The sequence below is a fragment of the Phalaenopsis equestris genome, unplaced genomic scaffold, assembly GCF_001263595.1.
Source record: "Phalaenopsis equestris unplaced genomic scaffold, ASM126359v1 Scaffold000287, whole genome shotgun sequence".
Lineage (NCBI taxonomy): Eukaryota > Viridiplantae > Streptophyta > Magnoliopsida > Asparagales > Orchidaceae > Phalaenopsis > Phalaenopsis equestris.
This window is the reverse complement of record NW_018164729.1, coordinates 2,400,145-2,421,819: the sequence shown is the minus strand read 5'-3', so window position 1 is coordinate 2,421,819 and position 21,675 is coordinate 2,400,145. Positions and strand designations below refer to the sequence as shown.

The 21,675-nt window shown below is 38.7% G+C and overlaps 3 protein-coding genes and 1 pseudogene across 6 annotated transcripts in view; 3 read left to right on the top strand and 1 right to left on the bottom strand.

Annotated features, from left to right (window-relative positions):
* The first annotated feature begins 2,927 nt into the window (after nucleotides 1-2,927).
* On the top strand, nucleotides 2,928-3,614 carry LOC110024990 (ethylene-responsive transcription factor ERF109-like). The gene has a single exon (XM_020725211.1). The coding sequence runs from the start codon at nucleotides 2,943-2,945 to the stop codon at nucleotides 3,570-3,572; it is 630 nt and encodes a 209-aa protein (XP_020580870.1). The 5' UTR covers nucleotides 2,928-2,942; the 3' UTR covers nucleotides 3,573-3,614.
* A 3,469-nt stretch (nucleotides 3,615-7,083) lies between these two features.
* The window catches only part of LOC110024989 (mitochondrial uncoupling protein 3), a gene marked incomplete at its 5' end in the record, with an annotated part of 21,287 nt that continues 6,695 nt past the window's right edge, over nucleotides 7,084-21,675 (top strand). For 3 of the 4 annotated variants that reach the window (XM_020725208.1, XM_020725206.1, XM_020725210.1), the window contains 2 exon segments: nucleotides 7,084-7,299; nucleotides 8,041-8,681. In XM_020725208.1, the coding sequence (XP_020580867.1) occupies nucleotides 7,084-7,299; nucleotides 8,041-8,583 (759 nt within the window). 4 annotated transcript variants of the gene reach the window in all.
* LOC110024988 lies at nucleotides 10,755-12,461 on the bottom strand (annotated as a pseudogene).
* Nucleotides 13,158-14,231, top strand: LOC110024991 (calmodulin-like protein 1). The gene has a single exon (XM_020725212.1). It carries the CDS (start codon nucleotides 13,327-13,329, stop codon nucleotides 13,876-13,878), a length of 552 nt encoding a protein of 183 aa, XP_020580871.1. The 5' UTR covers nucleotides 13,158-13,326; the 3' UTR covers nucleotides 13,879-14,231.

The following is a 21,675-nucleotide window of genomic DNA, read 5'->3' as shown; positions in this document are numbered from 1 at the left end:
TATATATATATATATATATATATATATCAATGATTGAAGGCTATTGTACGAGCTATGATTATCCTTCGTGCGTCAAACAAATCCAATGTCACAATCTAAACACGGGGTTATCGAACCCCAAACCAGAGGGGACTTACAACTGACAAATAGATATCCGACCAACTTATTTGAGACACAGAGCCAATTGACGGCGCGGAAGCGAGAAATCATACGTCAAACTTTCCGAGCACTCTTACAATGACGGTGGCACTCTTTGGGACAAATGTCTTCCCGGTATCAATATATATATATATATATATATATATTCTTGGTTCATCACTATTCTGCTCCCCGAATTAATAACCGTCTGATTTTAATATATACTTAAAAAAAATATACATCATTTGAATCTTATAAAAAAAGTACATCATGAAAATAAAAAGTGCTTTAAAGTTTAATATTTTTGGAATACGAAAATTGAAATCAACTAAAAATAGGAAGACGACTGATGCAACACAAATAATATTTCATTATCCTACATGATTCTTTAGGCTTGACACATATATCAAGGTGATTTTTTGAGCAAAAAAATATTCAAACTTTTATAAAAGTCATCTAGAACTTTAACTTCAACAAACTTACAATCAAAACGATAGACTCAACAAGACGATCCAATGATACTAAAATTCCTCCAATCTGAGTCGCATGAAGCATTGATCAAGCCATTAAGCCATTGTTAAAAACATTCCGAGCACAATTGGAACGCTATACTTATTATGAATGTGGCAAGTATAAAGTTAAATAAAACATTTTGATAAGAAATATCTTGCGGGCTCTAGGGCAATCAATTACGATATTATTAAGGCACTCAAATGTTCATCGATCTTCATCTGATTAAAAAGATCTCTCGTGCTCGTTTTATCATAGTGGTATGAATTTATTTCTTATTTGCAACATAGACTTTATAACGAGTGCTTCCCCCTCTAGAGAAGGGAACTATATCTTCAGAAAGAGAGAGGCTAGAACCTAGAGAAAATGAAGCAGAACCCTAGAATGATGCATCGACGATCCAACTAACACCTTTTGCTCTTACAACCCCCAACCACCAATGACCACTGGTCACCGGTCGCTGCCACCTACCTCTATTACCCCCCGCCACATCGTCCTGCAGTCGACGACCGCGGCTCGCTGGCCAACGTCGACCACCACCGATAGGTGTTGCGACGAAGCATAGTGCCAAGCAACAATTGACGTCGTTGAATAACAAAACAACCTACAAAGCAACACATCATCCCAAATATTATTGCGACCTCGAAGACGATGCATTGAAGATTCAACAATCACTCACTGCTGCGACAACTCCTTACCTCAGAGCAACATGTTTTTCCACGTACCGACGTTGCAACTTGAGAAATTATTTTATTATTTCCCGCTCATGAAATTTTGTTTGTAATCAACAACTCATACTAAAATATTTCAACTAGGTTAAACTTTGTGATTTTGTTTCTTTTCTTATTTTTTTTAAAGTAAAAACTTCAAATGTCACTATTGATTATCTTTTTTTCATTTAAATGTGTAATATATTCTCGCAGAATTCTAGACCCATAAATTATTACTCTATCTTCATGAATTTTCTCGATCGCATTAAAAATAAATATAACATTGATTAATGATTATTCACGCATTATAATTTTCTTAAAAAATTATACTTTCCATTTAAAATGCACACTGACATATGGTGTGCATGGAAGTGTCAATGACCAATGACGCTGATTGATGAGAAAGGAATAAATAAAAATAAAGCCAGCGAAGAAGCTGCCTCATACTGCGGAAGGGGAACATAATAATGCGGAGGAAGCCAGAAAGGGCGGGGAAGCATGATAACATACGTCAAAACTTTCTGGCCACTCTTAGGGCCTGTTTGGCGCAGATGATAACATACGTCAAAACTTTCTGGCCACTCTTATACTGAGCGAGCTGGCGCTTTAGGACAAAATTGAGCTGTTCGGACTTTGTCTAAGTGGGTCGGTGGTTTTGTTTTTATTTGTTTTATTTTTGGCATTTAAGTATTATGCCAGTCTTTTCCTGTAGATTTATGTATCAAACTCCTGTCAGATGTGTGTTTATTGGTAAAAAGGAATTTTAGGGTTTATTTCTAACCAAAACTCATCTTTCTTTCTGCTCATTCGTTGCTAGTGAAATCTTTTTTCTCATGAACGCCATTGAATCTAATTAACACCAAACAACGTAAATCTTCCATGTTTGATTGTTGTTGTATGAATTTCTGCACTTTCACATTATTTTTACATTAAAAACTTTAATTTTTGCATTTATACCACCAAAATCTCCTTTATATATATATATATATATATATTAAAATACTATATAAAAAATCAATATAAAAGAGGCATTAGAAAAATTATTAGTTAGTTGTATCAAATAAAATTGAGCAGACAAATTTTTATTTGTGTTAGGCTTGTTTATAAATCGAGCTAAAAAATAATTCATGTTCAGCTTGTTTGCTAAACAAATCGACTCGAATACATGCTATTTAATTAATGAGCACGAGTTATTGGCAAATGACAATTTTTTAAAGAGTAAAAAATTAAATAAAAAATATTTTAAAATTTATTTATTGATTCGTATTTATCAGTTTAAGATAGCCGATATTTGTCATTTACAAATAAACCATGTTCTGTTTAGAGCCGTTGGCCCCAATCGCCTCGCTGACGTAACTGCAAACATCATCGCTGCACACGTGTCCCTCTCTATACATCAAAACCGCAGTCATTCAAGCACGTGCACGCTACACGTGACAAAAATCAAACAATAAAAAATAATATTAAAAAGAAAATTCCCGCGGGTCAACCGTCTCAAACATTTTCTTCCCCAAACCTATAAATCCCTTCTCTCTCCCCGCCCCTGCTCTCAAATTCTTCCAACAATTAGCTTACAATCAGCTCATGGAAGCTCCACCGCCTTCAATCAGTTCCCGCCGCCTCTCCTCGGACCAAGAAAATTCAATCATGGTCAACGCATTAATCCACGTCATCTCCGGCAACCCCGACGCCGCAGCACCACCAATCTCCATCCCCGTCGGCGGCGATCTCCCTCTTTGTCAATTATGTGGAAGAGGGATTGAAGGTTGTCTCGGCTGTCATTTTTTCGAATCATCGGCCACCATCACGGCAGAGGTCGCCGGAACTGTAGTACGAAAACGGAGGCGGGAGAAGAAGAATCTGTATCGCGGTGTGCGACAGAGGCCATGGGGGAAATGGGCGGCTGAGATTCGCGATCCGCGGCGAGCTGTTCGCAAGTGGTTGGGAACATTCGAGACGGCCGAGGAGGCTGCGAGGGCATACGATAATGCGGCAATCGAGTTCCGCGGAGCACGGGCTAAGCTCAATTTTCCCTTTCCTGATCAAATTTTGATGGGGCGACGAAACGAGGTAGGGATGGACTCGACGCCGGCGACGGGGGTGGCGCGGGGGAGTGGAGAGGATATGGGCGGGTTTTGGGATGGTTTGTCGGAGCTGGTTAAGCTTGATGACGTAGAGCAGAACGGCAATTGGATGATGATTGGACACTTTTGATTTTCTATTTTTTTTAATTTAATAATTCTTTTATTTTTTTTTCCGGGGTTTTTATTTTCTTGGAAGAAGATAGTTACAGTGCTAAAATTGTGATTATTAATTTTATTTTATATGTGCACTTACTGTGCAAATTTTTGTGAAAAAAACTGTAAATTTGAATTTTGTTTATTAATGATTATTTTGCTATTGTTTCTAATCATTATTATTATTATTATTTTCAAATGAAGGTAATATTCAAAATTTTAAAAATTTGGATTAAACGGAATAATGACTGTTTAAATATGGATTAGCTCAAATAAGCTCTTCCTCCTGGGTTATTCAGCCATAGTAAGAAGATCCAAGGGTCCAAGGCTGCTTTCCCAATTTAGCATGGACAAAAAAAATCTCTTATACCATTTTTAGGTGAAAAACCAGACCACAGGAGAATGACTAGTAGTCTTGGCCGCCTTCCCGGAGGGAATCGGGGACCAGAGGTCTATTTTTGCAAAATGGGTTCAAGCAACGTGGCCACGTCGAGCTTAGGCATGATCACGCCACAGTTCGCAGTGTCGCAAATGAGGGACTGGCGTGGCCACGCCTGAGGCCTTACGCAATTACACTGTAGGCTTTATTTGGTCGGCATGGTCACGCCGTCTTCGGGCATGGTTAGGTCGATTATAGCTCATTTGGGGTGTCTTGGGTGGTCATGGGGTGGCCACGCTCGGTTCAAGCCTGGTCACACTGCTAACTAGGTGTGACCATGCCTAAATTAGGCATGACCACGCAAGACTCCAAGAAAATTATGGTTTTGGAGAAGCTCGTCAAGGGAGTTTCGGGCCTCATGGGGCCTCCAGAGGATAGAATGTGAGTAACTTATGACCTTTAGACCTACGTAAGGATTGTAAATGCGTATCAAAAGAGTTTGAGAGGTTGAACAGTCTGAGTATCGTTGAGCAAAGCGGTTCCACCATGAAATTCGTCTATCCGGAACTTGGACTAAGGGTTTGAGCAAGGTACGAGGTACTCTAGACAACGGTTTGCGCGAATGCCCATATCAACAAAATACAACCTTGGGTTATAAGAAATGAGTTGTGATGCAGAGGATACCAGAGACTATGTCGATCTGATAACAATCGATTCAAAGCACTATTGTAACGGTGTAGACTCCCAATTGTAGTGTTGTGTTCTTCAACAAAGATGTTCCGTACGTGTCACATTAAAAAATAGACGCCAACAACAGCTGTAAACAAAATATGAAATAAATATGCCTTTGAAAGGGTTGGATGAGCTATAGTTGCACACAAAATTAGAAAGAGATGCCTTAATAGACTTAGCCATCTTTGACATTCCTAACAACAATATGATGTTAAATGGTTTGATTTCAATCCGACCGAAGATATTTCGAAAGAAATTCAGTCAAATTAATTTTTGAGCGACTGTCATTGTTCATTTAATAAATCAGGATTTACTAGACCAACTTATTAGTTGGTTTAACGGATTTATCCCACAAGCTTCAACTCTCTAAATCCTTTAAATCCCACTTCCTACTTCTTTTGGTAAATCCCAGATTTAAGGCAATAACAGAGCAAAAACGGGATTTAAGAACCTATAGGATTTACAAATGCATTTTCTGTCGTTTGGTAGGATTTAGCTTAAATCCTACATAAATCATGTACCAAACACCTCTTAATTAAACTCTTTCTTTAGGGTTTGTTTGGTTACAAGTAGGATTTAGTTTGAATAAGATTGAGTAAATCCTATAAAACCGGATTTATAAAATTTTGAAGGGGTTAAATCTTGAAAACTGTTTGGTATGTTACTATGCAAATTCTAATAAAGTTTTTTGTGACTTTAATAAGATTTACTAAATCCCATAAGCTTTAGATTCTCTATAATAAAAAAATGAGTCTTTATCTCTACTATGTGGGGTCGGCTATATGATTCCTTTTTCTCCATTGCGTCATATTGAGAGTCATATTGTGATTAAATTCTAATAAATTAAGGTCATTTTTTTGTACAACATGCTTGAGTCTTTGTAGGTGACATATCTTTGTCTTTCTTAACATAAGTCGAATCTAAAACATCTACTCTCCTAACTAGTTCATCATATAGTCAACGTTTAATGTGTCCAAACCATCTAAGATGATTCTCTTTAATTTTGTCCGCCACAGCAGCTGCACCAACTCTATTATAGATATACACATTTTGTATATTGTCTCTAAGTGTAAAACCACTCATCTACCTAAGCATTCTCATCTCAGTATCATTTAATTTTATTATACTTTTTTAAAGGCCAACATATTGTGTCATAGAGCATTGCAGGTCTCACCATCAACTGCAACAAGCCTTTAACCAACTAACTGGGGTCATCTATATGAATCCTTTTTCTCCATTGCGTCCTATTGAGCATTATATTGTCAGTTAATTCTAAAAATTTAAGATCATTTTTTATTTAATATGACCAAATTCTTCTAGGTCTACCTCTATCTTTCTTAACATAAATCGAATCTAAACCATCTACTCTTCTAACTAGATCATTAGATATTAATGTTTAATGTTACCAAATAATCTAAAATGACTCTCTAATTTTGTCCACCACAGGAGTTACACCAACCTTTTTATGGATATATTCATTTTGCATTTTACCTCTAAGTGTAAATCCACTCATCCACCTAAGCATTCTCATCTTAACAACACTTAACTTAATTGTATGCTTTTCTTTTAAAGGCCAATGTTATGTGTCATAGAGCATTGGAGGTTTTACCACCATCTTATATAATTTTTCTTTCAGTCTAAGCATTACTTTTCTATCACACAATAGACAAGAAACATTCTTCACTTCAACCAACTAAATTGAATTCTACCAATAGTGTGACGCGACGTGTTAAATTGGGCTCATAAATTTTGACACAAACCAATCTCAGTATGTTGTGGTGGATCCACTTGACACGTGACGCTTCATCATTGAACTTCGAACTTAGGGTCCGTTTGGGGCAGCTTATAAGTGCGGGCGGCGTTTTCAAAACCCCGCCGAACTGTTTGGTTCGCGTGTTTCACCAGCTTATCCGAAACAACGTTTGAATTTTTACACTAAAAGCAGGCCGCGAGTTGACTCCTGCTGTCGGCCCGCGGGCCACGTTTCAGGATAAACAGCTTATCCTGAAACGCACAAACTGCCCCAAACGGACCCTTAAATTAACTGAGTGAACCGATGTAATATTTGCTCTTACAACACCCAAATCCCGAGATATCTAAGGCCTTCACACTTTAGAAATATCCATTGGAAGAATATCAACAGCAAAAAGTAATTTTATACCGCCGTCAGATTCCTTGGTAGAAAGCCCTCTTTTTCTTCCAAATGAGCGCCGGCGGCAAGGATTTAGGCCAGGTGGAGCGGAAAACGTTCGCACCGTCCTATGATTTCACCTGACCTTCGTTATCGGCTGCTGCTGCAGAGACGGCCACCTTCCCCATAAACATGATCAAGACCAGGCTGCAGCTCCTAGGCGGCGGGGCCTACTCTCGCTGCCTCCCACAGACGGCAGCAGGATCAGGTCTACGGGTCGCATTTAACATATGGAGAACGGGAGGCGTATTAGGGTTTTACGATGGTCTGGCTCCCGCTGTTCTCCGCCACCTATTTTACACGCCGATCCGCATAGTCTGCTACGAGAATTTGCGGAACCTCGCTGGCTATTCTGTTGCCGGGAGAGCTTTTGCTGGTGGAGTCTCTGGCACCATAGCACAGGTAATTTGTGGAGACACGTCTGATTTCATTTTAAATTTGAAGATGGCTGACTCTTGAGATTCTGATTTGCGTTCGCGTGGTTTCGATAAAAGCGGTATTCAAGCTGTTCTTGATCGAAAGGATGCGGTCTTGGTACTTACAGCAGTGTGACGGGTTGATGGGATTGTGCTTTAAGTGTTTGTTTAATTTACTGATGTCTTCTATATAATTGCATTTTAAGGTATCAGAATTTAGTAAATTCCATAAAACCGGATTTACTAAATCCCCAAAGGGTTGAATCCGAAGCTTGTCTGCTAACGAACTGTCTTGTTAATGGATTTATTAAATCCTGTAAATCCAGAAAACCTTTTGGCAATTTCTGCAAGGATTTAGACACAGTCGGAAGCCTACGAAGTTAAATTCTAAGCCCCACAAAGTTAAATCCACAGATTCATGGGATTTATTAAATCCGGGATTTACAGCTGAAATCCACGGAGTCCAGATTTACGGCATGCGGGAATTTTTTTTGTCCAAAATGACCATCTTCTGACAGGATTCCGCTTAAATCTTGCATAAATCATGGGCTAAATCTGTTGCCAGACAGCCCCTTATTGTACAATGAATTAAAACAGACTAGAGATCAAGAGATTTTTATCAAGATCGGATTGTGCTGGTGTCATATTTGCTTATATTATGACAATGATCATTGTTTTTTTCTTGATGTTCTTGCACATAAAGCTCATTTTGTTCTCTTGGATACAGGTTCTGGCAAGCCCCGCTGACCTCATTAAGGTGAGGATGCAAGCAGATGGTCGCCTCGTCAGCCAAGGACTCCCTGGCAGATACACAGGAATCATTGATTCCTTCAATAAAATCATTCGAAATGAAGGTGTATTGGGACTGTGGAGGGGTGTGTTTCCTAATGCTCAAAGAGCTTTTCTGGTGAACATGGGGGAACTTTCATGCTATGACCAAGCTAAACGCTTCATCATCAACCATGAAATTTGTGAGGATAATGTTTTAGCACATACCATGGCTTCAGTTGCGTCTGGCCTCTGTGCAACTACCTTAAGCTGTCCAGCCGATGTGGTCAAGACGAGAATGATGAACCAAGCTTCATGCAAGGCGTGTGATAAAATTTATAGAACTTCTTATGATTGTTTGGTGAAGACGGTGAAGTTTGAAGGCATAATGGCATTGTGGAAGGGCTTCTTTCCCACATGGGCGAGGCTTGGGCCCTGGCAGTTCGTGTTTTGGGTTTCTTATGAGAAATTACGCCAAATTTCTGGATTTTCTTCATTTTGATAGAGATGGCAGGGTGGATTCAACCTATATTCTTTTCCAACATGGTTTGATTATGATCAGAAGCATCTAAGAGATTCAGTTGAAAAGGAGAAGAGTTGGTAAGTTTGTCGAGCTTTATGCTCATCATTATTAGTTTTTAACACTTACGATAATGTTTCATAGGATAATTTTCACTTTCTCTTACGTTGGTTGTTTAGAGTATGACGTGAAGTTGAATGCTAAGTCTTTCAATCTGATCCTTTATTTCAACTATTTTCTTGTCTAGGAGCTCTTAGGCATGTCAGCTGAATTTAATTTAAATACTATAATATAATTAAGTAAAATTTACATGCATATCACACAATTCTTATGGATTTACATATCTAACACCTAAAGTTTAAAATTAACATTTCTAACACTTGGCGTTAAAAAACTATGCATGAAAAATGTATATTTCTATTGAATCTGAGATTGTCCTGTGAATTACACGCAAGGGATAGAGCGTAGGACATGGGGAAGAGAGAAAGAGAGAGAAAGACAAGTGCTCTCATGAACAAAAAAATGAGTGAATTGTTTTATCTTTTATTCATGAAATGATTCTCTATTTATAGACAAAAGTAAAACAATTGATGCTACGTTTTTGCCCTTGTTAAAGTATGGTCTTTACAGATTATTCTAAGAATTATACCCTTGTTAAAGTATGGTCTATGTCCTTGCTGTTCTTCGGCTCGATCGCTTGGGCCAGCGAGGTGAGGCAGTTAATATTGTAGGTTGGTTTGATGGATAGGAACCATCTGTCAATGGACTATTTAGATAGGGATGACTGATTGGATTTTTAAAGATAGCCTGCGGGACTGATCCGGTCAATTGACATTAGCCGGCCGAACATATTAATCTAGCTGTCAACCCTCAGTTTTCGTCAGGGCAATTCCAACTGGCTGGGTAAAACTAGGTCATCGAGCAAAGGTCGAGTCGATGCAACCCAATTGGTAATTTTAGCAGATCCCGTTGAAGGTTGTCTCTAGCGTTAGGAGATGTCTCTCAGACGCATATTATGTGATCGGTTGAGATGACTTTTGACTAGCATGAACCTGTTAGTCTTCTGGGCCACCGGGTCATTTTTTGGTGGTCCGATCTTTGCCACATCATCTTTTCTTAGGCCGTTAGATTACCTCAAGATTTTTGCCGACACATTTTCTGTGTATAATTTTGCTTTGAAATGTTAATAATAGTGGTATTTTTGGTGCGATGTCAAAGATTTGAGTCTTATGCATGTAAATAAGAAAGTATAGGTGTCAGATATGTAATTATATAAGAATTGTGCGGTATGTATTATAATTAATCAAGGGGAGTTTTATTGATTAGCTATCACAATTTTATTTCATGACTTGTTTCTGCACTCCTTTTCTCATCGATGTTGGATACTTTCAATATAATTATCTTTTAGTTTCTAATTTTTAAAATTCAGAATAATGCAAAATAAACTGGAATGCTTAATTATTTCATTGATATGAACGAGTGTATAAATAACCCTTATAAGAATCCTATAATAGGAAAAATAATAAAAAAGAAACGATATGAAATAAAATATATATCACATGATATTTTCAATAATTAATTCATATTAATTATTAGGAGATATAGGAAATAACATAAAATAAGAAAACAAATAATTTTTATTCCAAGGAACTAAATATAAAATATGAAAGAAAATATCTCCTTATATTAAGGAAATAATTTATTCCTCATAACTTCTTATTGGAATAAATTATTTCCTATTATAATTCTTAACACTCCCCCTCAAGTTTGGAATGTATGTTAATAATTTTTAACTTGCTGAGTAGTGAAGAAAATTAGTCGTTTGGATTATCGAATTTGCTAGATTCAGGCTTGGCTGAATTTTAAGTTTTGTCTGCCATATATTTCGGTCTGTCGCGCTTCGGCACTCTTGGGCTTCGACACTCTAGGGCTTTGGCACTCTGAGGCTTCGACACTTTTGAGCTTCGACACTCTTGGGCTTCGACACTCTTGTGCTTCGGCATTTTCAGACTTCGACACTTTGAGACTTCGACATTTTCAGGCTTCGACACTCTCAAGTTTCGGCACTCTTTGGCTTCAACATTTTCAGGCTTTGCTGAATTTGCTTGATTCACGCTTGACTGAATTTTGAGTTTCGTAGGGAAATAGACAACCTACAGGAAAACTGACTTTTTGTTGACCGCGGTTATCGTTGGCTGCAAAGAAAACTTGTATATCACACCCAGTAAATTTTGCTGACAAAGAAAACAACAGAAGAAAAGACGACTGAAAACAGAGCTCCCCCTGACGCTTGGGCCAGGGAAGAAAAAAATACTGCAAGAGAAATGACCGGAAACGCAACTCCCCCTGACGGTTGGGCAGGGAAGAATAAAATACTGCAGAAGAAATGACCGGTTGGAAATGCAGCTCCTCCTAACGTTTTGGCAGGGAAGAAAAAAAATACTGTAGGAGGAAGGGCCGGCGATGGATTTTGCCGGCATTGTTTGATTCATGACAGCAGCGATATCTCCGGCGAGATGATGATGAGGCAGGTGGCGGCATCGCTGGTGTCGCCCTTGCTGGAGCCCCATTGCTGGTGCAGACATAGGAGGATATAACGCTGGAAGTTTTTGGATGGTTTGTGGTGATGTCTGGCCAAACTCCAAAACATCTTTGCTATCATGGTTTCTTGGGAGCTGTGGACAGAAGTGAGGTAAGATCCCTCTCGTGCATGGTCCGACGCTCCTACCAAAAGTAGAGGGCGGATGATGGTTATTTTGAACCAGATTTTAATACCAAAACCATACAACACTCCAGCATATTTCTCCGTAGATCCATTAAAGAAACACTCCTCCAACTTTCTGAAGGTGGCAGCAGTGAGCAAGCTATCTGATCCAGCTTGGTGGCACATACCTACCCGCTCCACCTCAAGAAGTTCTGCAAGCTTATTCAAACCACCATGGAGACTGTTGCAAAACTTTATCAAAGGCTTTACATCATAGACTTTCGGAAAATACAACCTCCTTCTCTGGCAGATTGAGGCATGTCAGAATTTTGAGGAGATAGCCAAAATCGTAGCCACTGTGGAAGGTGACCCAGTGAACTCAGTTTTTTAGGACGAGGACATGAGTAGCTCGGCAAAGCGGGGGACACAGGCACCTAGGCGACGGTTCTTATCAAAGTCTATGCCACTGCCATGGAGAAGCTGAATGGAATCAGAGGCATATACATCGTGCTTAGCGTCGAACTGGTGAAAGTTGACATGCCAGACACACTGGTGGGCTAGAGAACCAAATGTCAGGAGGTTGCCGCGAGCATCGGAGAAAGCGAGTCCGAGCTGGATAAGCTTGAGAAGGTCGACGTTTGTCTTTAGGGTTTGGTAATTGTAATCAGAAGCAGTGCGGAAGGCGCCGACGGGGCGAAGGGCAACACCGGGGAATTCGGTGTCCATCGCAACATAGGGGTAGTCGTCCACAATGGAGCGCATGAGGGCGAACTCATCCTCGAGGTTGGAATCCCACACCTCGCGGATCTCCACCGACTCACCACCGCTATCTGTTTTGCCTAGGTTTGACATCTCCAAACCCTAGATTTGTATGCAACGGGATGCAAAGACGAAGAAAAAGAGTCGTTTCAAATATCAAAATGAGTGTCTCTCCCTTCCCGCACAAAGGATGGTAGGAAGGGAGTCCGACAGTTCTGTAAGTAGGACCGGTGGCTAGAGTACGAAACTTTGTTCTGATACTATGTTGAAATTCAGAATAATGCGGAATAAAGTGGAATACTTTGTAATGCTTAATTATTTCATTGATATGAACTAGAGTATAAATAGCCTTTACATGAATACTATAATACGAAAAATAATAAAAAAAATGATATGAAAGGACAGATATATCACATGATATTTCTAATAATTAATTTATATTAATTATTAGGAGACATATGAAATAACATAAAATAGGAAAACAAATAATTCTTATTCCAAGGAATTAAATATAAAATAGGAAAGAAAATATCTTCTTATATTAAGGAAATAATTTATTAAGGAAATAGGAAATAATTTATTTCTCATAATTTCTTATAGGAATAAATTATTTCTTATTATAATTCTTAACATTAATGTTCAGTGATCACTTTTCTCCCATGCATATAATACATATTTTGACACTTTCAAATGGTGCACATCATTTTATTTTTTGAGACAAATTGTGCTAATGTTGAAGAAGTGCTTTTTTTGTCAATAAAGTAGGGAAAAAGCTTCATTTTTAGATTGTTTTTAAGACAAGTGAATTGAAGGTAACTTTTTGAAAACAGAAGCCAATATTCCTGTCCTTAGCTCTCGGCATCTGCTTATCATATTCTTTCACCATGCTTTTGGTTCAGGTTTGGTACCTAAGCTGTTCTCAACCCTAATGTCCTTATCATTCAAGATAAGCATAGTGTTCAGGATGATTTACATACATACCACTCAATTCTTATGTATTTACATATCTCATACCTATACTTCAATTTTTACATGTGTCAACTTACCTATGCATGAAAACAATAGTATTTTTGATGTGATATAAAAGATTTGGATGGTGTAAATGTAAAAAAGCAAATTTCAGGCATTAGATATGTAAATACATAAGAATTTGGTTGTCTGTCTGTAAATGCTTGTACTATTTATTGATCCGGCAAGCCTTCTTCAACCATCAATCTTTCATTCTTCTGAACTCTAAACCATCAAACTTCTGAATTCTAAAAATGTCAAAACTGAGGATCCTCAACTTCCAATACCAAGTACTGAAGAGACTCCCTGCACTAAGTCCTGCAAAATGGCTTTCTGCCAAAGACCGCCAACTCTCCGATCTCCATCAACACTTTCAACCCAACATCGATGAAATGCGACGTGTTTTCCGCAAGATCGACTTGGACGGAGATGGAAGGATCTCCATTGAAGAGCTCAGATCTCTTCTGAGCTCACTCAGGAGGAAAGATGCTGCAGCTGAGGCAGATTCGATGATGCGAGTCGCTGACCTGAACAAGAATGGGTTCATTGAATTTGAAGAATTCATGGAGGTTCATCAGAACGGGGTGACGAGGAATGAAATTAAAATGGCTTTCTGGATGTTCGATGAGAACAGAGATGGGAGGATCAGTGCTGAAGAGGTGATGTCTATGTTAAGGAAGTTGGGGTGGCGATTCGGTCTGGAGGATTGCAGGCGAATGGTGAATAATGTTGATAAGAGTGGGCTTGGATTAGTCGGGATGGATGATTTCATGGTCATGATGACTCGTACAATGAAGCTTTTGTAAAACTCTTTTAACTATGATCTTTGTGTAGTTTTTGGTTGTTCTGATTTACTACACCATTTGGCTCGAAAGGAATAATAGGTTTTTTAAAAATTATCAATCCTCTGCAATATTCAAAAGCTAACTTTATTTTGAAGACTATTATGTCTATCTTGCCAAGCATGTAGCAACTACAAAGTTCGTATAATGTATTCCATAGCAAGCTTTCCAAAGAGTGGCCTATGATTTATGGCTGCTATGAACATTATTACCCTTGTTTAGCAACATTCAAGAGCAAATAACTCTGATAACGACTGTTGATTGATTGAGTGAGCTATAGGCACTGATACTTGATAAGCCGAGAACATTTAGTTTGAGAGGGGGTGAGGATCAATGCATGGAGTCCTTGTATATATGAAGGAATTATTATAGCATATTCAAGTATTCGTTTAGTGCGAACACTGTATTTTTATACATATATATATATATATATATATATATATACATATATATTCTAGAAGTATCAAGTGATTGAATCATACCCAAAATTTTAAGATATTAATCTTAAACGAAGGGGCTGTTTGGCACCTGAAAAATGAGTGCAATGTATTCATTTGTGGAGGTTTTAAGAATTAGTTATTTGGTGGGTAGAATTATAAATACAATGTAAAATAAGAATGAATTTAGAGATTATTTTTTAGTTTTTTTTTCTCTGTATTGGAAAATCAGTAGATTTGGTTGAATTCTAGATGCAAAGTTCTATGTAAAATGGTGTTGCCTGCTATAATTGTTGTCATGCACCACCCGAAACCACGACCACCTTCCATCCGTTGCCCTCCCATCGCTGAAGACCATCATAGCCTCCCGTCGCTGCCTCTCTTGGCGGCCTATAATTTATATAAGATCTTGCATATTTTAAAACACATTTTTTTTATTCTACTTCAAAAGAATTAAATTAAAATAATTTTAAAATATTTAAAATATAATATATTATTTTTTATTACATTCATTTTCCGTTACATTACTTTTTCAGCAAAAGAAATAGCCTAATCATGAATTTATCCTCCTGAGATCGCGTAAATACCAAAATGACTCGGATTCGCGATAAATGCTGTCTATTTACGGAATGTCTCATTCCCTTATGCTGTCTATTGCTTTTGTTTTATCTTTTTTCATCTGAGCACATCTTAAAACCAAAGGATTTGGGCTTGAGAATTTTATGTGCGACGAAAGCTGTTATTTTGAAATGATGCCAAGTTACATTGTCAGCCACTATGGTTGTAAGAAAGTTAAATATGTTAATAATCATTAATTATGTTAAACGTTGTCTGCTATTTCTTGTATATGATGGGTTTTTGTTGACAGGAACGTATCTTTGACTGTAAAAATGGTTTCATGTTTTTGGTTTTTATAAATATAATAAACTGTATTTGTGATCACCTCTTAGAGTGATTTATTAGTATTTTTTGCAATTCCAAATTCACATTTTCCAATAATTTGCCATGCTCAAGTCGCTAGTTTTTATCTACGAGCTTTTCTTTCTTCTTCCCTTTATAGTTCTTTGTGTGTATATAGTATCCCCCCTCTAGTCCGCAAACATTTAAACCTTAGTCTGATTTATCATCGATATGTTTAGATTTTTCTAGTAATTTTGTTTCTTTCACATACCATATTTTCGGTTGCATCAATTGTTGTTCAAAATTAGGGAAACGGTGGCAGCTTGGTGGTGATGATATTCTCACGATCTACTGTTATGTTTTATGTTACTATTGTTGCATATTTAACTGCTATAGATGGAGAACAAATAATTTCTCGGCAGCATTCCTCATGATTCTTTTGTTTTTTTTTCTTTGCAATCAAAGATTAGTTGATAAATTACACCCCCGACACATAAAATGTGCCCCACAAACTCAACATGTGTCTGAAGGTACATAACTACACATACTTGAGTTGTGCAGTAGATAATTTGGAGCCAGGCATCATCACTCACAAGTCACTTGTTCGGTCTGAGCTCGACATCATATTTACACAGAAGGAACATATAAAATGGGCACCAACCCATTTGGCGAATCTTGTTCTAAATATAAGGCCTTAAAGTCTCCTCCACGTCATTCATTTTGAGTATATTAAAACACCACCTGTCCATGTTTTTATGCTATAGGTTGGAAACCTTATTAGCATCCCTTATGTCTTTGTTGGATATGCGTTTTTATATTTGAAAAGTAAAAATTAATAGATTAAAAAAGGAGTTGGGGGCGGGGGTAACCTCCATACCTCCTACCAGAGATAAAGCCCATATCCAATAATGTTTTGACTAGAAAGGCTAGTGGTGGTGAAGGTAGGTTGGGATGAGATGGGGTGAAGACATGTTATCTCTTCTCACTTTTTTTCTCTCTTTTTTTTTCACAATCTTATCAAGAAGAGAATAAGGGGAGCTCCATTAAATCCCTTACCTTTAAATTAAGGGGGTAGTTATGCTCTCCTCCTCTATAAATATTCTCTTATGAGTTGTAAAAAAAAAAAGAAAAAAAAAAAGAGGGAGGGAGAGCATGCTAGTGGATGATAAAATTCTAAAATAACAACTAACAAGATGGGGGAGGATCCTTTTTAGGTAGTTTTTTGCTTGCTTATCATCCCTAACCCTGATCGATGATGGTTGCACTCATGCTTCTCTTAGCATGGTAGGGAGGTCTAAATTATTTTAGTGTTCTGATACGTCTCGGCGCCAAAATCAGAAACAAACAACAACGAACGGTAATAGAAATGCATAAGAATCACAAACAAGGGCTGCTCTTACAAAAATTAAAGGAAAACAAGCAAGATACAAGATTAGTCTACTATTCGAGAGGTTGATCGTCTGTCCTACCCCCTAGACGCCGCTAGGAACACTATAAGAAAAAGAGAACAATAGTCACAACAAAATATGCATAAATAAAACAAATCCTAGGTTACTCCCATTAGTAGAATCCTCTCATAGTATTTCAAAAACTTTCCTTCCAAACTCTCTTAATTTCTCCTCCTCATGTGATTAAGCCCCACATGGACCCCACCTGCATCCGACTTTCCTCTCTTGTGGCAAATTGCTACTCGGGTGCTTCGCGTGAAAGGAATCAATGCTCGGCTACTTCACGTGAAAGGAATCAACCCACTTCTGCTGCAGGCTAGTTTGATAGCTTACAACTAGTCCTGGATGGACTTGTGTAGTTCAAGGTGTAACAATACTCATTTCCTAAAGAACTACCTTATTCTCAAGGTGGAAGGATGTAAATTGCTTGTGGATCACCTCGTAAGGCTCCCACATTGTTTCATAGTCTGGCAGATCTTTCCACTTAACCAATACCTCATTTACTCCCCCCACTCCTATCTCTAGAGGCTCCAGAATCACCTCCAAGTCTTCCGTTAGTGTCAGTGGTAGTGTAGATGAGGGTGTATGATCTCTAATCGCATATCTCAACTATGATACATAAAAGACCGGGTGTAGTGCGGACGGTGATGGTAACTTCAAACAGTAGACCACTGACCTGATGCGTGCCATCACCTCATAAGCCCCACAGTATTGTGGTGACAGTTTCTCGCTTCTCCTCTTGGCCAATGTCATATGTCGGTAGGATCTCAGTTTTAAATAGATCATGTCTCCTGATTTAAATTGCACCTCTCTTGTGTATGTCCGCCTTCCTCTTCAAATGTTGAGTTCTCAGTAAATACCCCTTGAGCTCTGCCAGTGTCCTGTCTCTCTCCTTCAAGTACCGATCGACGCTAGATACTGGTGCGTACTATGCCTATAATGTATCAAGTGAGGTGGATTTCATTCATACAATATGTTGAAAGGGGTTGTTTGTGTTGCGGTGTGGTACGAAGTATTATACCAATATTCGGCCCATGCAATCCACTTAGCCCATAGCTTCAGTGTATTGGATACAAAACAACGCAGGTATGTCTCCACTCTTCTGTTGATCACCTTTGTCTGCCCATCGGTGTGGGGATGTTATGCATTATTTTTATAAAAGACTCTCCCTTGCAACCTAAATGGCTTCTTCCATAAGTCGTTGAAAAACAGATTATCCCTATCTGATACAATCGATTCAGATATTCCGTGAAAATGAACCACTTCACAGAGAAACATCATCTCAACCGAGACTACATTATAGGGATTTCGTAAGGAAATGACATGTGCATACTTAGGCGATTCATGCCCACCATGATCACTGTGAACCCTTCTGACCGAGGCAACCCCTGATAAAATCCATCGTCACTTCTTCCTAAACTTTTCCCGATAATGCTAATGGTTGTCGTAACTCTCCTGGTACCGTGGTTAAGTACTTATGTCGCTGACACACATCACATTTTGCCACCATGTTCTTCACATCTCTGCACATCCCCACCAGTACAGCTTTGCTGCCAGACGATTGTGGGTCTTCTGCACTTTTGAGTGTACCCCAATTGCACTGCCATGGAACTTTTGTAATAATCTAGGAAATACACAGCAACTTGGGTAGTACGTAATGCCTATGGTGGAGCAGCTGATGTCCCCTTAATGCATATCCTGGAAGGTTATTCGGATCCTGTAGTAACTAGGCTCTTATCTTCTTTAGCTCCTCATCTCATTCACTTTCCTGTCTCAAGCTTCCTAATCTAGGACCAAGAGTACAAATAAGGTAGTTAAATAGGGTATCTCCTCATTTCTCGACAGTGCGTCAGTTGTCTTGTTCTTTAATTCTAGCCGATATTGAATCTCGAAATCATATCTCAGTAGCTTGGATAGCCATCTATGATGCTCCTCAGTCACTATTCGCTGCTCTAGAAGATACTTTAAACTTCTCTGATTTGTCCTGATCAAAATATATCTTCCCAACAGGTAGGGCTTCCACTTCTGAATGACCAAGATAATTGTCATTAATTCTCATTCATATACTGACTTTAGTCTCGCTCTAGTTATAAGAATCCGACTGAAGTAAGCAATCAATTTTGATCCTGCGTGAGCACAGCTCCCAATCTACAACAAATAGTTTACTAAAATCTGGAAGTGCTAATACTAGTACGCTAGTTATGGCTATTGTGTCATATGCTCAAATGTTTGTGTTGTTGTTTCCCCCTCATTTGATATTGTTTTTCTTCGATTGTTTCGTCAACGGTAATGCTAGCGTGTCATATCCTCTCACGAACTTCCGGTAGTTGCCCATGAATCTCAAGAATTCTCTCAACTCCTTCAAATTCCTTGGTAAGGGCCAATCAATCATAACCTCAATCTTGGATTGATCCATTGCTATCCACATTCTAGTCACCACATGTTCTACGCACTCCACATGTAACTGGGCAAATGAACATTTTTTTTCAATTTATCATACAGCTGGTGCTCTCTCAACGTCTCTAGGACTGTCCTCAGGTGCTCCACATGCTTTGTCTCTGCACGACTGTAGACCAGAATATCATCAAAGAAAATCATGATTAATTTTCGAAGATATGGTTGGAAAACTTGATTCATGAGGGATTGAAATGTCGCTAAGGTGTTAGTGAGACCAAATGACATCACTAAGAACTCACTATATCCTTCATGTGTCATGAATGTTGTCTTGTGCACATCCACTGGATTCATCCTGATATGGTGGTATCCTGACTTAAGTTCAATTTTTTAGAACATAATTGTCCCAGAAAGCTAATCCAGTAACTCATCAATCATAGGAATATGAAACTTAGCCAACACTGTTTTCTTATTAAAAGTCAGGTAGTCATCGCAGAATCTCCAACTATCATCTTTTTTCTTCACCAACAAGACGGGATTAGAAAAATGGCTCACACTAGGCCTAATAGTCGAGCATCTCTCAGATCAGTTTCTCTATGTCATTCTTCTGAATTGGGGGCATCTGTATGGTCTGTCGCTGATGGGAGAAACACCCTTCTTCGATGTAATAGCGTGCTCGTGCTCCCTCGGATGAGATAATCCACTTGGCAACTGGAAGACATCTGTAAACTGTTGTAGGAGCTACTGGTCCCCTTCCAGAAACTCTGTCAACTCTGAATGTCGAATCCCCACAATGTTTTGCAACTCCACCAAGTAACCCAGTCCTACTCACCGAATCAACTAGACCATGATTTTGAGCGACATCTTGATTTCGTATAAGCTAGCATCTCCTCTCGGCACCACCTTCATACCCTTCACTTGGAACTTCAACATGAAGGACTTCTAATCTACCTTCATCTCTCTCAATGTTCGCAGATACTTCATCCCCAAAACCACATTCGTGTTGCCTAAATCTAAAGGAAGTCTTCCACCACTTGTAGGTTATATATTGTCAGAACTAGCCCCTTACAAATTCCTCAACTTTTTTCTATCTTCCCTATCCCCTTCATGTCGTCGAAGCTCCCTGTAGTCACCAGTTTCAACCCTAGATTCTCCGCAACTTGATTTGAGAAAAAGTTATTTGTGGTCGCATTTTTCAGCTTTCTAACCCTTGCATCTCCACCCTAATACATCCCCCCCTCTCTCTCTCCTCATGTATCTAGGGTGGAACTCCCTTCTCCGGTCATAGGCATACCCCACCCTCATTTCTGATTCCCTCCTTCCTCCATCATGCTCTTCCATGCCCATTACACCATCTCTCCTACAATTTTCGGCCCATCCCTCTCCATCAGAAGTCTCCACTCCCCCTTATTTTAGAGTCCTAGGGGACGCTTTTGTATGTAGATGATGTCTTCTTCATTGTCCTCTCGATCGATCTCCTTCCCTTCTAACCTGGGCAAGGATTTCCTGATCACCCCTTCGTTAGGATTTATAACTGGGTTGTCGACATAGCTTTGGATTGCATCTACATGAGTTTTTTCATCATCTCCCATATTTCTTCTATGCTCTCGAATTCATCCTCCATTCGACTGTCAATGGAAGAAAACTTGTCCTCCATGGGGGTGAACTTTTTTTTCTAACACATCTACTTTCTTTGATGCGAGCTCCCCAAGATCTAATATTTGATACCAATTTTGTATACATTGACACCAAAATCAGAGAGCAAACCACAACGAAACAGTAATAAAGGTGGAAGAAACACAAACAATGGCTGCTCTTACAAGAATCAAAGGAAAACAAGCAAGTTACATGGTTGATTTACTATTCGAGAAGTAGATTGTCTCTCCCACACTCTAGACGTTGCTAGGAACACTACAAAAAGAAAGAAAATAGCAGTCACAATAAAATATGCAAGAATAAAACAAGCTCTAGGTTACTCTGCTTAGTTGAATCCCTACCATCCATACACATTCTTCTTGACGTGTTGCTAGACACTATTCTAGCCTTTGTGTTTTGTGCATGTTGCCCATACAATCACTTTTCGTGAAAGTGGCAGTTGATTGGTGAAGTCTCTATCTGCATCATTAGTTGCATTTCAACAAATTATCAATTCTCCATTGAAGTTCAACCCTTATTGGAGCCAACCCTATGATAATATCAATAATATTCAAAGGGCTCCATGAAAATTTTAAAAAAATGGAAAATTAAGTTTCTTAACCTAGCCTTTGACGAATGCTTGAAATTCTTGATGGTGAGTGTTGTGAGATATGTACTTCCTGACATTAAAATGAGACGCAAAGAACACAAGCAAACACAGATCATTTACGTGGTTCGATCCAACTGGACCTACGTCCCCGGGAGGGAATCAATCAAATAGTTCACAAAGGCAAAAGAAATGGAGAATACATAGCTTATACATAGAGATGAGTCATAATCTTCCTTCTATGGCCTCCCTCTCAAGCGACACCTTGATACAGGGCCTCAAGATGCTCGCCTCCTCTCTAGCTCTCTAGCTATTCTCTCCTCCTTTGTGGTAGCTTAAG